Source organism: Drosophila yakuba, chromosome 2L (assembly GCF_016746365.2).
Source record: "Drosophila yakuba strain Tai18E2 chromosome 2L, Prin_Dyak_Tai18E2_2.1, whole genome shotgun sequence".
Lineage (NCBI taxonomy): Eukaryota > Metazoa > Arthropoda > Insecta > Diptera > Drosophilidae > Drosophila > Drosophila yakuba.
This window is the reverse complement of record NC_052527.2, coordinates 9,143,532-9,157,327: the sequence shown is the minus strand read 5'-3', so window position 1 is coordinate 9,157,327 and position 13,796 is coordinate 9,143,532. Positions and strand designations below refer to the sequence as shown.

The 13,796-nt window shown below is 42.1% G+C and overlaps 5 protein-coding genes across 5 annotated transcripts; all 5 read right to left on the bottom strand.

Annotated features, from left to right (window-relative positions):
- Nucleotides 1–84: 84 nt before the first annotated feature.
- On the bottom strand, nucleotides 85–4,489 carry LOC6527633 (WW domain-containing oxidoreductase). Its single transcript, XM_002088685.4, has 6 exons — nucleotides 4,295–4,489; nucleotides 3,723–4,232; nucleotides 3,479–3,658; nucleotides 640–769; nucleotides 439–567; nucleotides 85–347 (listed from the first exon to the last, which is right to left on the bottom strand). Exons 1-6 carry the CDS (start codon nucleotides 4,384–4,386, stop codon nucleotides 168–170), a joined length of 1,221 nt encoding a protein of 406 aa, XP_002088721.1. The 5' UTR covers nucleotides 4,387–4,489; the 3' UTR covers nucleotides 85–167.
- Nucleotides 4,490–4,741: 252 nt separating this feature from the next.
- LOC6527634 (serine protease inhibitor 28Dc) lies at nucleotides 4,742–7,789 on the bottom strand. Its single transcript, XM_002088686.3, has 2 exons — nucleotides 6,843–7,789; nucleotides 4,742–5,771 (listed from the first exon to the last, which is right to left on the bottom strand). The coding sequence occupies exons 1-2, from the start codon at nucleotides 7,637–7,639 to the stop codon at nucleotides 4,862–4,864; spliced, it is 1,707 nt and encodes a 568-aa protein (XP_002088722.1). The 5' UTR covers nucleotides 7,640–7,789; the 3' UTR covers nucleotides 4,742–4,861.
- Nucleotides 7,790–8,814: 1,025 nt separating this feature from the next.
- LOC6527635 lies at nucleotides 8,815–10,213 on the bottom strand. The gene is made up of 4 exons (XM_002088687.4): nucleotides 9,969–10,213; nucleotides 9,666–9,913; nucleotides 9,436–9,609; nucleotides 8,815–9,377 (listed from the first exon to the last, which is right to left on the bottom strand). Exons 1-4 carry the CDS (start codon nucleotides 10,170–10,172, stop codon nucleotides 9,167–9,169), a joined length of 837 nt encoding a protein of 278 aa, XP_002088723.1. The 5' UTR covers nucleotides 10,173–10,213; the 3' UTR covers nucleotides 8,815–9,166.
- Nucleotides 10,214–10,795: 582 nt separating this feature from the next.
- On the bottom strand, nucleotides 10,796–11,886 carry LOC6527636. The gene is made up of 4 exons (XM_002088688.4): nucleotides 11,640–11,886; nucleotides 11,337–11,584; nucleotides 11,107–11,280; nucleotides 10,796–11,054 (listed from the first exon to the last, which is right to left on the bottom strand). The coding sequence occupies exons 1-4, from the start codon at nucleotides 11,859–11,861 to the stop codon at nucleotides 10,844–10,846; spliced, it is 855 nt and encodes a 284-aa protein (XP_002088724.2). The 5' UTR covers nucleotides 11,862–11,886; the 3' UTR covers nucleotides 10,796–10,843.
- An 89-nt stretch (nucleotides 11,887–11,975) lies between these two features.
- LOC6527637 lies at nucleotides 11,976–13,159 on the bottom strand. Its single transcript, XM_002088689.4, has 4 exons — nucleotides 12,830–13,159; nucleotides 12,524–12,768; nucleotides 12,296–12,469; nucleotides 11,976–12,237 (listed from the first exon to the last, which is right to left on the bottom strand). The coding sequence occupies exons 1-4, from the start codon at nucleotides 13,019–13,021 to the stop codon at nucleotides 12,012–12,014; spliced, it is 837 nt and encodes a 278-aa protein (XP_002088725.1). The 5' UTR covers nucleotides 13,022–13,159; the 3' UTR covers nucleotides 11,976–12,011.
- Between the last annotated feature and the right edge of the window lie 637 nt (nucleotides 13,160–13,796).

Sequence of the window (13,796 nt, the reverse complement as noted above, 5' to 3'; positions counted from 1 at the left end):
TTTGGCAGTAGCTTTTGATAAATGCACAAAAAGGTGAACCAAATCCACAATCTGGTTTAAAGCGCACAACAAAACATTACGGAATGTACTAACATTTTGATTTATATTTAGACTTAATGGAATCAATGGTATCATAATGCATATATGTACATATGGAGTATGTGCTGCTACTCCTCCACAAGCTCGGCAATCAGGTGCTCACTGAGCTTCCACAGTTGCTGCTGCAGTGCAGCACTTTTGGACAACTTGCTGGGCTCGCAGAAGAAGCAATTGTTGAAGTACAGTCCAGACAATCCGGTCAGCTCGTTGGCCGTGGCGCAGTAGATACTCGTGGCAGCTGCTTGTTGCTGCCATATGCCATATGCCATATGCCACATGGGGCACAGGAAAGCAATTAGTGAAAGTTTTCGCAAACAGAACTCATTTCGTTCAACTCACCAGCGACTTGGTAAAGGGACGCACGATGGCGAAGAGCAGGCGGTAGAACCAATAGTTGCGCGACAGATCACTGGACACCATATTGCCCGGATGCAGGCTGAACACCGAAATGCCGCGCTGCTTCCAACGCTGAAAATAAAGGGTGCATTAAATGCATATATGTAATTGACCCAATTTAAGCCAAATTTGGGCATGACTCACCTGGGCGAGCTCCTGGGCGAACAAGACGTTGCACAGCTTGGCATTGTTGTAGGCCATCATGCTCCAGTATTTCTCCGGCGGCGGCGACAGATGATGCACCGCCAGATTCTCCACGGGCAGATTGGCGAATCTGCAGCAGGCAAGTTAGCAAGTTAGTAAGTAAGTAAGTGTGGTTATTTGCGACGCATTTCTTTGTCCAGTAAGAGACCCCCACATGAACATTCCGACTGAACCCACTGGACTTTGCCCTCGCCGGCCGACAATCGCAAAACGAGTCTTGATTGCCATTGCCGGCTGGCCATAGCCGGCTTTAAACGCTCTTTATTAATGGGATGCAGTGCAGTGGGATGGCCCCACACAAAGACTATACTCCTCGCAACAACAATGGCGTGAGTCAACAAGTGGGGCCGGCAGTCGGTAGTCGGCAGTCGGCGAAACAAAGCCCCACAACGAACAAGGACCCTGTCATGTGCACAGTGAACTCTCCTAGCCAATTGCCCTTCAGTTATCCGGCGGGAGGAAGCCTCTGAATGTCGAGGAGTAGCGCATGCGCAAGTCGCACACTTCCCGCGGATTGGAAATCAACGAAAGCTGCAACATGAAAACATTTCATTTCTGCCCACAAATACCGCGCCGCGCACATTTTGGACTTTGGATTTGTTTTCATCTTATTGAATCCCTGCGCTCGGCTTGGCGTCGATGTAAATATAACGTCGCAAAATGTATGCAAATTCAGTGTTATTTATAAGTACGGGTCGCACTCGGCAGCGGCATCGAAACGAAACCCGTTGGCGTTCCAGTTTTTATAAGTCTTGTTGTGGTAGGTGGGCAAAAAAAAGTGTGCTTTTCGTCTGTTTGTATGTTTGAGTATATAAACTAATTTAAGTTAATTAATTAGGTTCTACAGACAGATTAATTGCCATTTAATTTTAGAACAATAACTCGCTGCTTTAGCTTTCAACTGGAAATTACATGTTTGTAATAGAATCAACAAGTAGTTAAGGGATTGAAAACTTTTCCCACGCAATTAGATAATTATTGTAAAAAGAGAAATCTTAAAAATATTCTTTGGTATCTATAAACTATAAAACAGAAAGATAAAGTTAGTTTTGTAGCCTGATGCAATAATAAGCAACGCAAAGTAATCGTTTTTCGACTGTGAAATGTTTGGTTTCCATGCCACCATTCATATCTTTTGCTCGCCCAGGCGAACGTGCAACCAAAAGTCTCGTGCGCCACTTGCAGTACTCGCAGATAGTCATGTATGCTCCACGAAGCCAAAAATGTGGTACGTGCGCACAGCAACGCACGCAGCAGATACAAAACAACCTTAAACACCAACCAGTATGTACATACATCCAGCTAGTTTGATTTGGTGCTGTGTCTCTTCACGAGATTCGTTCACAAAATGATTTATTTGGTCATTGATGGCGGGCACAGTGGGCCATTCGAGGCCCCCAGTGAAGCAATCTAATTAAGCGAGTTAGCGCAAATTGGGCAAATTATGATTGACATCTACAAAGCATTCTTTTCAATTTACTTTCTGTGAAAGCCTTTTTTTTAGCTTAAAATAATATATGTATGTACATATATTTGATTCACTTCTAAGATACAAGCAAAGATACTTTTTTTGCACATCATCAGTTTCAAGAGCTACATATATGCATAAGTATCAAATATCTATATATCTGTTTAAAACAGATTACAATTGTATTTCAAGAGCTCTTGATGCCACTGTGCTTACAGCTGCACGTGATGCCGATCATATTGCTTTTTGTACGCAATGCCTATGGTTTTGATAGTACAATCGCAGCTGCGTTGGCTTTGTATTGTTTTTATGTGGGGTTTGTTTGCCTCGCAGTGCGCAGCACAATATGTAAACGAAGCCTATGGCTGTGCAAAGAATAATATGTATAATCCAAGCCGAGTTCAATTACGTTTCGCCTTGAAATCGGATCAAACCGAAAACATCTTATGCAAACAACTCTGAGGCAAACAGGCAAACATTTTGGAAAACACCTACACTAGACAGCATGACTGGGACGAAGTGCGTCTATTTCTGGTCTGGACTATGAATAGTTTGGCACCAAGGCGCGAAAAGAAACCGCTCGGTGCAAAGTCCACTATGTGGAATCATAAAAGTGCAATCAACTTGCAAAAATAAAAGGGGACAACTTGAAATGCCATTCAAATGCGATGGCGTCGACTGCAAAATATCCACTATAATTTGTGTGCATCGGAAAATGTTTTCTCAATGTTACACATTAAGTTTTTTAGCTACTTAAAAAATATATATTTATATCTAGTTATTTGCGCTATTTTAGCAACTGATTGTAGATAAAGTCAATGTATTAATATGGATTAAAAATGCGTCATGTACCAAATTCAGTTTTAATTAAAATCCCCGTTTGATTTTGATAATAATCATTTTGCACACAAACAGGTTGCAATAATCACAATTGCCAGCCAAAACAAAAAAAGTATATTCTTTATAAAACGAAATTTACAGTGCTGGCATACTGAAATGTAATTAAGAAATGTATAAGCAAAATTGTGTTAAGAAAGGAGAAAGAGGTATTGATTTGTACGTTAAGTTAAAATGTACTATATAGTATCTATATATAAATTTATGAATATAAATGCTTTTCATTACATTTTGAGCAAATAACTTTTAACCCTTCTTCAAAAGTTTTAAACGAAATATAAACAAACGAGGAGCCAAGTAAGACAGTGAGTTCGTCTACTATTATGTACATTATAAGAATACATATACAAACAATTCTATAACTGCAATACACTATTTCAAATTACGTGCTAAGGTGTTCAAATTCCCATTTACCTGTGCGACTCGGATGACAGCACAACGATCCGTGTTTTGTAATCAAACAGAGTCTCCAGTTGCAAGGTGAGGTGGAAGTGCGACAGGTGCGAGACCTGGAATGTGGTTTCCAGACCATCCTCGGTCTTCGTGTAGGGCAGTGCAAAAACTCCGGCGTTTAGGATGAGATAATCAATGTGGCTGCAACATAAAAATACTTTTCAATTAAATCATATTGACATTTGAAGTATGTAATGGTACTGACCTAACGCTTTGCTTGATTTCCTCGACAAATCGCTGCACCGAACGCAAAGAGCTGAGGTCCAGAGCGGCGAATCGGCAGCGGGCACGGGCTGCAGGCCGCTCCTGGGCAATCCTTTCGATGGCCGCCTCGGTGGTGGATCTGTTGCGGCAGGCGAAGATGATCTCACAGCCGTGATGGGCCAGCGAACGAGCGGTCTCGTAGCCAATGCCACAATTAGCGCCCGTAATCAAGGCGGTGCGTCCGTGCAAATCCTTGCCGTGCAGCACCTGCAACGCCGTGGAGCAGGAGTCAAAACGCTGGCGCACCTGGGCCACATTCTGTGTGGGCTCCTCCACGGCGAAGGCCAAACGGGGATCCACATTCGTCCGTTGCTGCGTCTCCTTGTTGAGGAACATGAAACGCTTTCCCTGCTCGTCGTAGTACTTCTCCCAGCCCAGGGGTAACTCGCCCGTGATCCGTTTGGAGCGACCCGTACGTGGATGTGTCCACTGTGATGTTTTTCCCTGCTGGCTAATGGGTGCAATTAAGAATAATTATTTATTGTTTATGACTTGACTTGACTTTTGACTTACTTCACATAGCAAACGGTGCCGTCATCCGTGGCACGCTCCTCCCAGCCGGGTGGCAGCTCATCCTCGCTGTCTGTGTCGGGTAGGGATATCATTCCGGATCACTTAATACTTATAAAAAGCTTCGTTGCTAAAGAAAACTCTTTTTGCGAAAAATAACACCAAATAAATTTCGGTTATCGATAACATGCGGCTTTGCCCATAACAGCCGAACAGCAGTTCTGTAACTGAAAATAACAGCTGTTCCGTTAAACGATGCATGTTACCCGTTAAAAAAAAAGCATCTACGCTTAACAGCGCAGTTAACCGCAACCGGTTGTTTGGCGGTTCTTTATTTCAATTTAAATGTGGTGTACTAATAATTACCACACATCCAATTAATATACACACACAGCTTGCTCTAGCTGAATGCGAAACCTTTTGAACAATAAAAAAAGCACGCAACCAATATACATTCTGATATTCTACTGTTTAATTTATTACTAATATTTAAAAATGATTTAATTAGCTTCCTAACTATAGTCAACGAACTTAGGTGCTAAAGCTTAATAATATATACGGTCTTTGAAGCTAAGCAGCCGCTGGAGGCTCATTTATAAGACCGTAGAAGAGCACCAGTTTCGTGGGATCGTGGCGCACAAGTACCAGGAATGGAGTGTCGCCCCGGAAGACGACATCGGGACCGGATTTCTTAAGGTATGTGACCGAAGACGCCGCCGCCTCCGTGCCCTGCTCGTTGACGGTGAAGTCCACTTTGTGGAGTATGTCATCCACCACCAAATCGGAGCGTGCTCCACCCGTTCCGGCTCTGCGCTGTGTCTCCAGATTCTGCAGACTATTCCCGCCCAGCGAATTCGTTCTCGTCGCCTCGTTGGTGGCGATCAGCGAGAGATCATTCTGCACCGAGCTGAAGATGCCGCCCAGCCCCATGCGCTGCATGAGGGTCTTTAGGTTGATCGACTTGGTGAGATGCATCTTTGGCAATGCCACCAGGGCTGCCCGTCTGTACATCCTGCCGATCATGTCCTCGATTTTATCCGCCGTCAAACGCTGCTGCAGTGACATTAGCTCCCGCACCGATGACTTAAATGGCTGGATGATGTACATGGTGCTCAGATTTCCCCTGTACGGCAGTCCAATGATCTTGCAGCCCAGCTCGTGATCCTCGTGATACGGATATGCGCCTCCAGTGGCCATCATCTGCACCCTCATGGCCGGCTCAGTTCCCTCGCCATTGGGATAAAAGTTATCCGGTCGCGTGGCCGACTCGATGAAGTCCGTTTCCCAGAAGCCCTTGAAGTACAACGCATTGGCGATGATCATCCTGGTGGCCTGCGGTATATCGCTGGAGATGATGTTCTCGATGTGGTTCTTTGTGTGCTTCGCCACCCAGGCGTTGATGTTGTAACGCGCTGTCGCCGGACTGCCCTCGAAATCCTGAACCTGCAGTTCCGAGGCGTAGACCTCGGCGATCACCCGTCTGAAATTGCACAAAAGTGGAGCTCATGAGTAATAATTCAACAAGGTGCAGCTATTAGTATGCCAACGTCGTTGTGCAAAGTGGGGCAATATTATTGGCGACTAGGGATGGGTTGGAATTGTAATATTTGCTGGGCTAAAAACTTGAGAAAGTAGTTTACGCTTTTTTGCAATGTTTAATAAGCAGTAACTCCAAAGGAAATATATAAATATTTATAGATATGTATATCTATATAATTATAGAAAATATTTTCTTTTCTGATACTTTAAAGTACTTAACTTGACTTTCTTTCTTATCTGTTGAGCTTTTTAACTCACGAATTTTGGAATCTCATTGTTCCTACAACTTGAGCACATATTTTGACCTAAGGTTGTTAGTTCAATGTTTAATTTGCTGATAACAAGACAAGTGACTAAAAATAATCAGTGATACTTTATGAATTATATAATTTCAAATATATCAATTCATTCTGTGTTATTATATATTCTATGATCTATTACTCGGACTCAAATTGATATTAATAAACTTTTGAAACCGTTTATATTTTGTAATAACAAAGTGGAAGTTCTTACTAAATTAGATTAGCAATAATTCCCACCTATGCTAAGCTTTGTGCGTGCATATAAACTTCTCAATGAAAGCTCGGATTTAAGAGATTCATAAGTAGAAGTGGTTTAACACGCCCATTTCGACACAGAGAAATTAACTGGTCACGTTCTAGCTAAATTTAACTATTTTCATATTTTCATTTTTTCTGTTTGTTATCTCCTTCGAATATAAAATAAGTTTAACAGATGCATAAATTTCCTTTTAAAGCGCCACGTACAAGAGATAAAAATGTTTAATAAAAAAAAGCGTGTGAGATCATACTGCTGGCTTAATGAATCTGTTTCCCTGACACGGCATTCAGGAAAGATAACTACTTCAATCCGTAGCCTTCGGTTTTTCTCGGTGTAACAACTCAAGGCGATCGCTAATAGTCGGGCAATTCCCAGCACCCATCCCCATCCCCAACGCCAACCAGATATCGCTATAGTTCCAGTTGGCAGCCGGATAATTATCACCACTCACTTGTAGTCGGGGTTGAGTGAGTAGCCGGCCTGTGTGAACAGGCCATTGGCCAGGTGCACCTCATGGGCACCCGGTCGCTGGGCCCGTCGGTTGGATCTCATGGGGCTGCTGGCACGCCAGTTGGTCAGCGGTCGCCCTGGCGACACTGCCTCCCTGGTGGGCTGTTGCAGATCCTGCAGCATCAGGCCGAACTCTTGGTGCAGGCGGTACGTATCTGGAATGCCAAAGACCAAGGACAGCTCCTCGTAGCTGCGACCCTTGGCGCCCAGCAGCAGCAGCACCAGCGAGTACACAATGCTCAGCGGGGAGAATAGCTCCGTTTTGCCGCTGGTCAAGTGCTGTCCCATAATGTTGGCAAAGTTCAGCACACTGTTCGCAATCTTATCGGAGGTGGCCACATCCACGTAGCCGGAGCCGGAGGCGGAGGTGGAGGCGGGGGCGGAGAATTGGGGAGGGGCAGCCGGAAGCGGCTGTTTCACCGAAGCGCCTGATATGCGATTCAGCGCGGGGTCGTTGTGGCTGCCAAAGCCATTCACAAGGCCGCTCACAAGGCCGGGTGATTGGAGGGGCGGCACGGGGGGCAGCGGTATCGCCTGAATGTGCTGCGCCTCCAGTTGCACCTGCTGCTGCTGCTGTTGCTGCTGCTGTTGCTGCTGCTGCTGCTGTTGCTGCTGTTGCTGCTGCACTAGCCCGTTAATGTAGGCCATCGTTTCCGGGGTCCTCAAGCCCTCCCGGAAGAGTTCCGCCCCACAGCACGTCGCACTCGTGAGCAAAAGTGCCAAAAGCGAGCGCCACATTTTGTAATTTTAATCGCGAACGCACACAGAACGAACTTTATACGGGGGAACTTTTCATATACCCCTATGTCTGTATATATATAAATATATATGTATATATGCTATGTTTCTAGGGTTCAAACGCGATGTGGTTGTGCGAGTTGTTTGAGCCAGACTGAGTTGCTGCCGCTCAGCGCGCATCTTTATAAAACTGGAATCGGAAACTCGTTATCGCAAAAGCGCAAAAGTGCTCCTTCAAGCGGCAGTCTCTGGCGCGCTCTGCATCTGATCCCAGCTGATCTTGGAGAGCTTTTGGCGACGAGTCACTGGTTATACCCCGGGCTGTTTGTTTACATGGCTGCTCCAAGTCTGCACTTGTTATTGATCTTCGCTAATGACAATCGGTACTTTCTGTATTCATGTACTGCCCCCCACAATTGGCATTTCTGCGAAACTTTTTGCGGAAATCCATTCAATCCATTCAAATCTATCTGTATCTATGTATCTTAACGCCCCGTGACGCGCATTCTGATATTCTCTCGCTGCCGGTGAGCAAATGATTTAAATATTTATTTGCTATACTATATAGTCCCTATGTTGGATGCGTATTCGCGGTCTTGTCATTGGAAAGTTCGCGCACATTGACACTGTGATGAAGCCGTGGGATTTCCCAGCACTAGGATAACATGGGCACGATGCTGGTCCATAAGAACTTTACTTTACCGAGTTTGGACGGGTTTTATTCACGATGATCAAAGCCGTCGTACAAGCCCGTCGTAAATTATTAGTAATGAGTAGTTATGAGGGATTTTGGATGCGATGCGATGAGTAATTGGCTTTTTTATCAGAAGTGATAAAGTTGTAAATGTGTGCTATTTCTGTTAACTACCAATTTTGAAAACCATTGATCATCAAAGTAAGTATCAACCGGAAATTATATTAGACAATTTAACAACAAAGAAAGATTTTATCACACGTTTCAATGTGAAAAAAGAAACGTGACTATATTTTTGAGGTTCAAAAGGAAGGCGAGTTTAATATTCAGAAGGGCCTTGCTTATATCTTTACTCAATAATTCATTTGATACTTTTTAAATATTTTTCTTAACAGCAAACTATAAATACAAGTACATACTATTTACTATAAACACATGTGCACTTATTGTTTGTACCACATCCAATTAATTAACAAAAAGATTACAACTCATTTCAATTTTATTCAAGCTTCATGGCTCAGCTATTATTGAATTAACTGATCAACTAAAAGCACACGAAATGCTTTGTAATAATTGTCACGCAATTGTGAGCTTCGTTTCGATATAATCGGATATTTTCACACGCTCTCGAAAAATAAAAGTTTTCAAGAGTTATAATAATTTATAAAGCATCGAGTCATTAGATGTACATCATAAAATAACTGAAGCACTCAAATGCAATGCAAGTAATCATGACCTGAAATCACTCCTCCTCATTATAAAAAACTTATCATTTGCGCAATTATATTTTTTTTAAATGATCTTCCCTTTCAAATGGTCTTTATATAAAGTTGCTAGTAAGCCCAATATAAAGTGTCTATGACACGGAAGCCCAATTTCTCAAACATGCTCCTCGAGGCGGTGTTCTTCGTCACCACTGGGGTGAAAACGGGATCTCCCGCTGCGGAGATCTTCTTAGCCATCGACTTTACCATCAAGCTGCCCAGGCCAAGGCGTTTATGTGACTCCAGAACCTGCAGCACACCCAAGGATCCGATCGGCAATCTAAAACAGGAACGCAAACAAATTAAAGTTTATTTGTAAATAGAATTTATTGGCTTACCGCAGACACCAAGCAACCAACTTTATGTTGTCGTCATAAGCTCCCAAGTTAATATTATACTTAATTAAACTTCTCACAAACTCTATGGAGCCAGGTGCTCGATGTGGCCAGATTTCATTGATGGTTTCCGCATCTTCGAGGTTCACGTTTCGTAGAGTTAAGCCCGCAGGAACTCTGAATTACAAAGACCTTAGGCATTGAGAAGTAAGGGGTCAACAGCATAAACTCACTGAATAGTAAACGAATCTACTAGTTCTTTGCTGGCAGTGTACCAAACGTTCTCCACAAAGTACGGCGCCTTAGTGATATAATATATTCTGCCAATATGATCAACCAAAGACTTAAATCGGGAACTAAAACCGAAGAAAACGTATTCCTTCCCAAAGGACTTAAGGCATTCTACCGCTTTCGTCACTCGATCAAAATTGTCGCTCAGAGTGTTGAAGTAAAGGTGGTTAGCATGAGTGTCCGAACTTAACTGAGATAAGACAACATTTATGAAAGAACTTTTTCGGTTGCATCGCATATCTTACGGTTAGAAGGAAGGTGCCATCGCTCTGCCAATCGCCATTCAACGATAGGAAACTGACTTTCAGTTCCGGATCTATCTCAACCCAATTGATGAAGTTCTTTATGCACAGATAGCCTTGGGGATCCATATCCTTGTGGACATACAAATCTCGCAGCTTCTTCCATTCGTTGCGTGGAATTTCAACCAAAGAATCCTTCGCCGACATGACGACTACTTCTCGCAACAAAAGCTGCTTGAATACTAAACTTGAAAACAAAACGAGCCAAGATAAACGTTGTTCGCAATTCGCGATAATGTAACAAATGCTTGCGAAGCAAATAAGTAAAGTGGATTGTTCGACGTCTTTATTAATTGTTTTACCTGTTAATTGTAAAGCAAGAGGATATACTAGACTCCGTGAAAAGTATGTAACAGGCAGACGGGTGCTGGTTGTGTGGTGTCCGTTACTTGTAGAGTAAAAGGGTATATCAGATTCGTCAGGATAAATTACCGAGTCGATCTAGCCGTGTCCGTTTGTCTGTCCGTATGAACGTTGAGATCTCAGGAACTATAGAAGCTAGAGAGTAACGGGTATCAGATAGTCGGGAAACTGGATAATAGTGTTCTCGCTTGCTTCCCTTAATCTCAAGCTTAATGGGTCGACTATTATTGAATGAACTATTCAACTAAAAAGTATGAAATTCTTACTACTAGTTTTCACTCGACACACACACACTAATATTACATTCTTCAGGAGTTTGTAAAATGCCAACGAGGCATTCAAATCCAAAAACTCTTTTTGTAAAAAATTTATAATTTGTTAAATTATATTTATTTAAATAATAATAGTTGTGGTCTTTTTTGGTTAATTCTCAAATGGTCTTGCTTTTTAAGTTGCTAGTGAGCCCAATATGTGGTGTCTATAGCACGGAAACCAAGTTTCTCGAACATGCTCCTCGAGGCGGTGTTCTTCGTCACTACTGGGGCCAAAACTTGGTCGCCCGCTGCTGAGATCTTCTTGGCCATGGACTTCACCATCAAGCTGCCCAAGCCGAGCCGTTTATGTGAGTCCAGGACCTGCAGCAGACCCAACGATCCAATCGGCAATCTAAAACATTAATAAATTTATATACGAGTATAAATGCATTTCGATGGCTTACCGCAGACACCAAGCAACCAACTTTCCGTTGTCGTCATAAGCTCCCAAGTTAATATTATACTTAATTAAACTTCTCACAAACTCTATGGAGCCAGGTGCTCGATGTGGCCAGTTTTCATTGATAGTTTCGGCATCTTCGAGGGTCAAGTTCAGTAGAGTTAAGCCCGTCGGTATCCTGAATTAGAATGACTCGAATCAATGAAAATTAAAGAGTTCAAAGCAAATACTCACTGAATAGTAAATGAATCTACTAGTTCTTTGCTGGCAGTGTACCAAACGGTCTCCACAAAGTGCGGCTCCTTATTGTTGCAAATTAGGCTGCCAATGTGCTCTACCACAGGCTTCAATCGGGAACCAAACCCGAAGAAAACGTATCCCTTCCCAAAGGACTTTAGGCATTCTACCGCTTTCGTCACTCGATCAAAATTGTCGCTCAGAGTGTTAAGGTAAAGGTGGTTAGCATGAGTGTCCGAACTCAACTGAGATAAGTTAACATTTATGAACCAACTCTTTCGTTTGCATCGCATATCTTACGGTTAGAAGAAAGGTGCCATCGCTCTGCCAATCGCCATTCAACGATAGGAAACTGACTTTCAGTTCCGGATCTATCTCAACCCAATTGATAAAATTATTAATACACAGATAGCCTTGGGGATCCGTTTCTCTGTGGACATACAAATCTCGCAGCTTCGTCCAATCGCTGCGTGGAATTTCAACCAAAGAATCCTCCGTCGACATGACGACAACCTCACGCATCAAAAGCTGATTGAACACTAAACTCGAAAACAAAACCAGACAAGAGAACTGCTTTTCACTACAAAGAGCGCGATAAAGTATCAAATGCTTACAAAGCAAATAAAACCGAAAAAGTAAAGTAGACGTTCGAAGTCTCTATTTATTGTTTATTTATGTAAAACAGGGTATCACTGCCCAGTAGAGTTTGCTGATGGGCTTGAAGCCCAGTTTCTGGAACATTTTTTGCGAACCCTCGTTTTCGGGAACAACAGTAGCCAGGACTTCTGAGCCCCTTGACTTGATTTCATGAGCCATGAAGCGCACTGCCAAGGATCCCAATCCTTTTCGACGATGTGAGGATAGGACGTGCAGGTTGCTCAGACTTCCATGGGGAGATCTGAAAATTAGTTCAAGGTACTAATTAGAATCTTCTAAGTCAGTCTGTTTTTTCTTACCTTAGGCACCAGGCAAGAGGTTCTCCTTGGATATCAAATACCCCAGCAGTGAGATTGTATTCCATAAAACCACTTATCAAAGTCATAGAATCAGCTGAGCGATAAGCCCAGTGCTTGTCGACCAACTCGGCATGTTTGGGAGTGAGATAAGCAACTTTGCAAGAGGTATTTACACTAAATGTTACAAATTAGTAAACATAATTTCCCTAACTAAATGGTTCACTTCACCTCGGTTTCCAACTGGGAACTCCGCAGCTTGGCAGATGATAAACAATGGCGCCCTGGTGTTCAAGTTTGGTCACATCTTGACCCAAATGCAGCCAATATGCCTCGACTAATGGCTTTAATCTCTCTTCATAGCCACAAATCAAGTGGAACACATTCAGATTAAGGGAGCACAACAGTTTCTCTAGATCTGCCAGCGATCCCTTAATGGTATTAAAGTAAATATAGGCCTTGCCATCCAAATAATGCTGGAATATACATAGATATTACGTCTCATTGCTCTATATATATTTTCAATATATATTTTACAATTAGTATATAGCTGCCATGCGTTGTCCAATCCTTATCGCTGGTGTATATCTTAATGGACTCTGATTCGGATAAGGGTATGTAGTTTATAAAGTACTCGATTAAGTCGAATCCCGTGAGATTAGTCCTATCATTCGCGTACAAATCTCTGAGCTCTGGCCACTGAGATTTTTCTATTAGTTTTGATTCCATTACAATTGTTGCTGTGGCAGGAGAAATGATACTGATGTTGTTCTTCTTAGAAACAACAATTTTTACTCAGTTATAGTATTCATGACAATCTCTTTCACTCGCGTTCTCTTAGTTTACTCACTGACGTCACAAATGTTCTTGCGCTCTTTCGTAGGCACCTTCTGAAATCGAAATCGTTCGTTTTGATAACTATACTCATTATTGCGTCTGATCGCCAACTACAGAATTTTGTTAAATTTTGTATCGGATTTTTTGAATTTTTAAAAATATATATATATATATTTTTTTTTTTTTTTTTTAATATATTTTAGAGTTAATTTTTAGTTTTATAAGAAGAAATAGTGGGTGAAATAATAAATTAAATTGTTTTATTTAATTTATTGATTTTCTTTAAAATAATATTTGGAAAACCGTTAATTAATTACAAAAAAAAAACCTTTAAAGGCACTAAATAAAAATCTAAGTAATTGTTCCATTATTCACATTTGTATCTTATTTTCTGAGTACTTGTCGTAAAATACTAATGAATTAAGCTTTTGACTTTAAAATCCTATAGTAGTAATGCCCAGAAATGTTGTTTACCCTTGCAAAGGTCACAATGCAGGAACACGAAGTGTTTATTTCTCCAAGTGTACCTGCCCAGGAAACACGCATTACGCAAAACACTACAGTTAAAGTCGGTAAAGTTCTGTTGACAGAAGTGAACAAGATTTAAAGCCCACCACGCCCCTTCAGCCCACCAGCCCACGGCAGCCTAACGAATTAGTTAACTAAG

Coding starts and splice junctions, on each gene's coding strand:
- LOC6527635 (XM_002088687.4), bottom strand. CDS start 10,172: ATGTCGGCGAAGGATTCTTTGGTTGAAATTCCACGCAACGAATGGAAG. Junction 9,914..9,968: donor ATGGCACCTTCCTTCTAACC/GTAAGATATGCG, acceptor GTCTTATCTCAG/TTAAGTTCGGACACTCATGC. Junction 9,378..9,435: donor TTGGTTGCTTGGTGTCTGCG/GTAAGCCAATAA, acceptor TTCCTGTTTTAG/ATTGCCGATCGGATCCTTGG.
- LOC6527633 (XM_002088685.4), bottom strand. CDS start 4,386: ATGATATCCCTACCCGACACAGACAGCGAGGATGAGCTGCCACCCGGC. Junction 4,233..4,294: donor GGCACCGTTTGCTATGTGAA/GTAAGTCAAAAG, acceptor TGCACCCATTAG/CCAGCAGGGAAAAACATCAC. Junction 348..438: donor GTCCCTTTACCAAGTCGCTG/GTGAGTTGAACG, acceptor GGCATATGGCAG/CAACAAGCAGCTGCCACGAG.
- LOC6527637 (XM_002088689.4), bottom strand. CDS start 13,021: ATGGAATCAAAACTAATAGAAAAATCTCAGTGGCCAGAGCTCAGAGAT. Junction 12,769..12,829: donor ATGGCAGCTATATACTAATT/GTAAAATATATA, acceptor TGTATATTCCAG/CATTATTTGGATGGCAAGGC. Junction 12,238..12,295: donor CCTCTTGCCTGGTGCCTAAG/GTAAGAAAAAAC, acceptor ACTAATTTTCAG/ATCTCCCCATGGAAGTCTGA.
- LOC6527636 (XM_002088688.4), bottom strand. CDS start 11,861: ATGCGTGAGGTTGTCGTCATGTCGACGGAGGATTCTTTGGTTGAAATT. Junction 11,281..11,336: donor GTAGATTCATTTACTATTCA/GTGAGTATTTGC, acceptor ATTCTAATTCAG/GATACCGACGGGCTTAACTC. Junction 11,055..11,106: donor TTGGTTGCTTGGTGTCTGCG/GTAAGCCATCGA, acceptor TTAATGTTTTAG/ATTGCCGATTGGATCGTTGG.
- LOC6527634 (XM_002088686.3), bottom strand. CDS start 7,639: ATGTGGCGCTCGCTTTTGGCACTTTTGCTCACGAGTGCGACGTGCTGT. Junction 5,772..6,842: donor TCACTCAACCCCGACTACAA/GTGAGTGGTGAT, acceptor GTGCAATTTCAG/ACGGGTGATCGCCGAGGTCT.